Consider the following 6642-nt stretch of genomic DNA (forward strand, 5'->3'; position numbering starts at 1 on the left):
GCTAATTGGGCCCAATCCACATGTGCTCGCTTTTGTTGCCAACGGTTTAGACATTAATGGCTGTGTGTTGAATTATTTTGAGGGAACAGCAAATTTACACTGTTATAAAGGCTGTCCACTCACTAATTTACATTGTAGCAAAGTGTCATTTCTTCAGTGTTGTTACATGAAAAGATATAATAAAATATTTACAAAAATGCGAGGGATGTACTCACTTTTGTGAGATACTATATGTATGTATATACACACAACACTTGTCACAGTAAATTTGATCTTTGAAATACCCAGCGAGTGCAAGTCTTCATTTTTTTTTACTATGTGTGTGTGTGTGTATATATGTATATATATATATATATATATATATATATATATATATATATATATATATATATACACACAGTATGTATGTGTGTGTATATATGTATATATATGTATATATATATATGTATGTGTGTATATATATATATATATATATATATATATACTGTGTGTGTATATATATATACTGTGTATATATATATATATATATATATATATATATATATATGTGTGTATATATATTGTATGTGTGTATATATATATATATATATATATATATATATATATATATATATATACACACACACACACACACTGCCTGTCTATAATTTTCTGCTATCCAAAGCACAAATTAATTCCATAATTTGACATAAACATATTTAATGATAATTTGTGCAATAAAACACATTTTTAACATTAGCTAATTTAAGCTTAATATTTGCTAAAATTTTAGTCGGGTGGTTAGTAAAATCAGCTGGGTGGTGCACCTACTTTAAAGGACCTGGGGAGAACACTGTTTTATGTGTATATTAAATACAGATGCAGTACGTCATTTTAAGTTTATTTCCAGTATTTCTTCCTCTAAGTTATTCAGAAGCATAACCTTATGACCTTGTTAGCTGATGGATTTAATTATATTTTTTCTGATTGGTTGTTTGTTTTTCTTTTTAAAATTTCTAACCAGGTGTTTGTACTTACAGGCATTTGGATCATCACAAACTTTGGGAATCAAATGAATTTGCCGTTTCCTGCTTTAAAATTATAATGTATTCTATTCAGGTGAGCTATTTTTTCAGTTCAAGTTACGGACATAACTATATTGTATTTTCTTTTAAAGTATGATAAGAGTCAACGAGACGTGTGCTATTCATTCCCTGACTGCCAGAAGGAGACAAGCCAACCACACACTCCAAAGCCTTTTGAATCTCCTTTTTAATCTCCTTTTTAATCCGTCCTCTCCCCAAAGTTATGTATCAGTGAGGTGTTGTTAATCTTCACGTTTGGTTTCTCAAACTGATCTAAGACCCATTTCCCCCCCACACCCCACACCCCCCATAGAGCCATTTGAACAGATGAAAGGCAGTGTTTATTTTTTCACGGTGTGGAGTTGTAAGCCCCTGGTGAAATGCAGTTTTATTACATGCCAATCCTCTGGTCTACAGTTTGCTTCTCCTCCTCTAGATCCTTGGTGCTGTGCTTGCTTTGCTTCAAATGGGTTCTTCTACTGAATACAGTCTTTCATTAGAGGAGGGTGGAAGCAGTTGAATTCCACATTTTCAATACTATCAGCAGTCCTTGCAAACTGGCACAAACACATGCTTGGTATTCCCTTCCCTTTTCCTGTGTACGATGGTCAAGTTAAATGCCTTGAAGATAATTTCCTTGGCTTTGCTAGAGGTAGTGATACTGAGTTAAACCGTTTAAAGCTGCAGAATTGCTTTATTAATTAAATGATTTTCATTTCAGGTGTGTATTTAGGAGTGTATTTTCTTCAGTAAAAGTGCTTGTGTGAATTTGCGTACTTTGTGGGTTGCAATAATAACTTTTCTTTTACAAATTTCTCTCATCCATTCTCCTTTTCTTTCTTAAGACACGGTGAGTCCACGGAATCATCAATTACTGTTGGGAATATCACTCCTGGCCAGCAGGAGGAGACAAAGAGCACCACAGCAAAGCTGTTAAGTATCACTTCCCTTCCCACAATCGCCAGTCATTCTCTTTGGCTTCAGTGCAAGGAGGAAATAGAGTTTAGGTGTCCATTTAAAAATCAAGATTTTTTTTATTTTGGAAGCCTGAGCAGGTTTGCTCTGCTCTTTCCTGGCAAACTGGGTTATCTGTCCTCCACGTTAGTCCCTTCAGTAGGGCTGAGATAGCTTTAAAGCAGTTAAGAACTTGTGGGGTGGGCCTCACTGTGTTTTCCTGACAAGATTGCTGCCCTCAAACAGAATGCCAGAGTAGGCTTACTCTGTATCTTCTTCTATCCACAGGTCTGTCAACAGTGTATGACATTATAGAGTGTGTTTACATTATTAGTGGCTCAGTTAGTTAGACTGCTTATTCGTGCAGTCGTTAACTTTTGGGGGCTATTTTGTGCCGTTTTGAGCTTCTCCCTCTAGATGCAGCGTGCTCTGTTACTTCGCGCCTTTTTCCCTTATTGAAGAGATTAATGGCTTCAGTGGCCTTTTCCCTCACTCAGGGGCTGATCTGTTGTGCTTTTTGTTTACATTTTTTTTCTAAAGTTGTGATATTTATTTGCAAGATGAACATAGTCTATGCCTGCTATAGAGTACAAACTTTGTTTGAATTCCCAAGTTGAACCCCTTTTGCCTTTTTATAGTTCTTGTATTGAAAGAACTCTGATGTACAAAGACAGACTGTTTGTTTCTGAGCCATCATTCTCTCAGGTTGATACTGTCCAGGCAAGGCCACAGTCTCTTCCTCAAGCGACCCAACCCGTATTAATGTCACATGCAGTGCCCTGCAGTTCCTTGCAAGCTCCTGATGGAGTGTATTTGAAGGCCGAAATTGCTGCTCAGGTATCCTCGGCAGTATCTGAGGCGCTAGCTGCCATCCCCATGCTGCAGGGTAAACGTGAGAGGAAAATTAGAGAATCAGATATTAAGGTATCAGATCCTGTACAGGCTAACCAAGTTGCTCTTTCCCATAAGTCGGAAAATGAGGATACTTTAGTAGCCTCTGAGGATGAAATCTCAGATTTGGATAGTGTAATTCTTTCTTCTGATTCTGAAGTGGTTTCCTTCAGATTTAAGCTTCAACACCTTCGTGTTTTATTAAAGGAGGTTTTGGCTACTTTGGATGACTCTGATTCTCCTGTCGTTGTTAACCCTAAGAAATCTATCAAATTAAATAGATACTTTGATGTTCCCTCCCCAGGAGAGGTGTTTCCAGTGCCAGGCCATGCTACGGAGATTATTGCCCGGGAATGGGAGAGACCAGGAATTCCCTTTTCTCCCTCGCTAGTCTTTAGGAAGATGTTCCTTCTATCAAGGAGTCGTGACAGACGGTCCCCAAGGTGGAAGGGGCACCCCAGCCAAAGGCTTAAATACCTCCCCCACTTCCCTCATATCCCAGTCATTCTTTGCATTTCGTCACAGGAGGTTGGCAGAGAAGTGTCAGAAGATAGAAAATGTTGTTCCTTATGAAGGGTATCTACCCTTTGAAATGGGACTGGAGTAGTGTTGACGAGTTTCACTGCCTGCTTTCATCACTTAAGTCCATGTGATACTTCAGAGTGGGAACTTTATGGCTCTGAATCGGCTGCCTCAGAGCCTTTGATTGCGGAGGAACCAGATTTTAGATTTAAGATGGAGCACTTGCGCTTTCTTTTAAAGGAAGTTCTGGCTACCTTAGAGGTTCCAGTGGCCAAACTGCCTGAAGAACCTTTAATTTCTAAACTGGATAGAGTTTACAAAGACAGGGTTGTTCCCCAGACTTTCCCTGTTCCTGTAAAGAATGCAAACATTATTAAGAACGAATAGGAGAGGACTGGTTCTTCCTTCACCCCTTCGTCTACCTTTAAGAAACTGTTCCTGGTCCCTGACTCTCAATTGACTGTGTAAAGTTATCATCAGCTATGGCTTCAAATATCAGCTCTATCCTGATGACACTCCCCACCCCTGCTCTCCCTCCCTCTGTACTTTCTCACGTCATTGACTGCTTATCTTGCTTTTCTTCCTGGATGGCATCCCACCACCTAAACATTGACATTCCCAAGACTGAGCTCCTTCTAATCCCCTTTTCTGGCTATACTCTGATTTTTAACACTGTCAACAGCCTCACTATCTACCTATCACCCTAAGTTTGCTGCCTCCGAGTTACACTTAAATCCAATCTGTAGTTCATCCCCCACATCCAATTGCTCTTTTCTTCCTGCTGCAATCAGCTACTCAATATTTCCAAAAATGTATTTCTGAGCGGTGACACCACTAAGCAACTAATCCACTCACTTGTAATTTCCCAACTTGGCTACTGCAATAACCTACTCACAGGTCTTCCACTCTCCTGCCTCTCGCCCTTCAATCCATCCTAAATACCTATGTCAGTCTAATATACCTTTTCCGTTGTACTGTATCTGCTGCACCACTCTGCGAGTCACTTAACTGGCTCCCCATTCAAAGCTAAATTAAATTCAAAATTCTAACCCTAACCTACAAAGCCCTTACCAACACTGCCCCCCCCCACACCTATCCTCACTAATCAACAAATATACTCCAGTCCACCTTCTAAGATCCAACAATGACATACTCCTTGCATCTTCTATTATCACCTCTTCCCATGCTAGACTGCAGGACTTCTCTTGTTCAGCACCAACCCACTGGAATGCTGTTCCTCATTCTCTGACTTCCCCTAATCTGCCTTTCCTAAAAACCTTTTTGTTCATGAAATCCTACCACCCAACTCATTAACAAATTAATTCCACTCTTTTTTAACATCATTCTGACTTTTGCAGTCTTTTCTGTTTCTCACAATCCTACCCTTCTATAATGTTGTTGCCGTGGGAATAGAGCCCTCGACTTGTTTGTCAAATTTTGTCTCATCACTTACAAGTATTGTATCATTGTTTTACTTGTATCAATTACACTCATGGACAGTGCTGCAAAATATTTTGGCCATTTATAAATAATCTATAATGATAGTAATACTTCTTTGGCCTTTCATAGGGATGCCTTTCCTGGTCACATTTGAAACGTGACTACTTGGACATGTACACCTTGGCTGAGGCAGTTGTGTCTGATCAGTGTCATTCTGCCTTCCTGTATACACTGATCAGCCACAACATTAAAACCACTGACAGGTGAAGTGAATAACATTGATTATATCATCACAATGGCACCTGTCTTGGGGTGGGATATATTAGGCAGCAAATGAACAGTCAGTTCTTGAATTGCATGTGTTAGAAGCAGGAAAAATTGGCAAGCGAAAAGAGCTGAGTGACTTTGACAAGCACCAAATAGCTATGGCTAGACGACTGTGTCAGAGCATCTCCAAAGCGGCAAGTCTTATGGGGTGTTTCCGGTATGCAGTGGTTGGTACCGGAGAACCCATGTCAGTCATGGGTGCCCAAGGTTCATTGATGCACGTGGGGGGCAAGTGGCCCGTCTGGTCCAATCACACAGAATAGCTACTGTATCTGAAATTACTGAAAAAAATTGCCACCCGTGATAGAAAGGTATCAGAACACAGTGCATCGTAGTTTGCAGCATACGGGGCCGCATAGCCGCAGAACGGTCAGAGTGCCCATGATGACCCCTGTCCACTGCCAAAAGCGCCTTCAATGAGGAAATGGGCATAAGAACTGGACCATGGAGCAATGGAAGAAGGTTGGCTGGTCTGATGAATCACATTTTCTTTTAGATCAGGTGGATGGGTGGGTGCATGTGCGTTGTTTACCTGAGGAAGAGAGGGCAGCAGTATGCACTATGGAAGGAAAGCAAGTCGGCGGAGGCAGTGTTATGCTCTGAGCAATATTCTGCTGGGAATCCTTGGGTCCTGGCATTCATGTGGATGTTACTTTGACACGTACCACCTACCTAGAGATTGTTGCAGACCACGTACACCCCATAAATAAAAAGAGAGAAGCGCTCAACCTGGGAACGAACAATAGCATAATAGCTTGTTCTATAGCTAGTTACCACCCTAGAAGGAGCCTCTTTTTGCTCTATATGTGCCTTTCACAGAGAAGAACTTTCCTGAAGCATATCCGTCTGATCCTGACTTAACAATGCAGTCCAGCCCCGAAATACCAGGCAATCCCTCTCTGAACGAGAGAAACGGCAAAACCCCAGTTTCGGCCTATTGTGGGCCTCGTCAGTGAGGTGCAGCCATATCCCTCTAGACATACTGAGCAACGGGTCCACGTCTGGATTCCCGCATCACACTTAGGGAGACTTCCCTAAGTGTCATAATTTGCATAAATAAAAAGAGAGAAGCGCTCAACCTGGGAACGAACAATAGCATAATAACTTGTTCTATGGCTAGTTACCACGTACACCCCATGATGGCGATGGTGTTTCCTGATGGTAGTGGCCTCTTTCAGCAGGATAATACACCCTGCCACACTGCAAAAAATATTCAGGAATGGTTTGAAGAACATGACAAAGAGCTCAAAGTGTTGCCTTGGCCTCCAAATTCCCCAGATCTCAATCCGATTTAAGCATCTGTGGGTTGTGCAAGAACAAATCCAATCCATGAAGGCCCCACCTCACAATTTTCAGGACTTAAAGGATCTACTGCTAATGTCTTGGTGCCAGATACCACAGAACACTTCAGAGATCTTGTGGAGTCCATGTCCATCAAAGCTGT

General features: G+C 40.9%; 1 protein-coding gene across 2 annotated transcripts in view; it reads left to right on the forward strand.

The window, feature by feature from the left end:
- EFR3A (EFR3 homolog A) overlaps positions 1-6642 on the forward strand; it is a 619646-nt gene that overhangs the window by 337246 nt on the left and 275758 nt on the right. For both annotated transcript variants that reach the window (XM_053715365.1, XM_053715366.1), the window contains one exon: positions 1020-1098. In XM_053715365.1, the coding sequence (XP_053571340.1) occupies positions 1020-1098 (79 nt within the window). The remainder of the gene's footprint in view (positions 1-1019; positions 1099-6642) is intronic.

The sequence above is a fragment of the Bombina bombina genome, chromosome 5 (assembly GCF_027579735.1).
Source record: "Bombina bombina isolate aBomBom1 chromosome 5, aBomBom1.pri, whole genome shotgun sequence".
Taxonomy (NCBI): domain Eukaryota; kingdom Metazoa; phylum Chordata; class Amphibia; order Anura; family Bombinatoridae; genus Bombina; species Bombina bombina.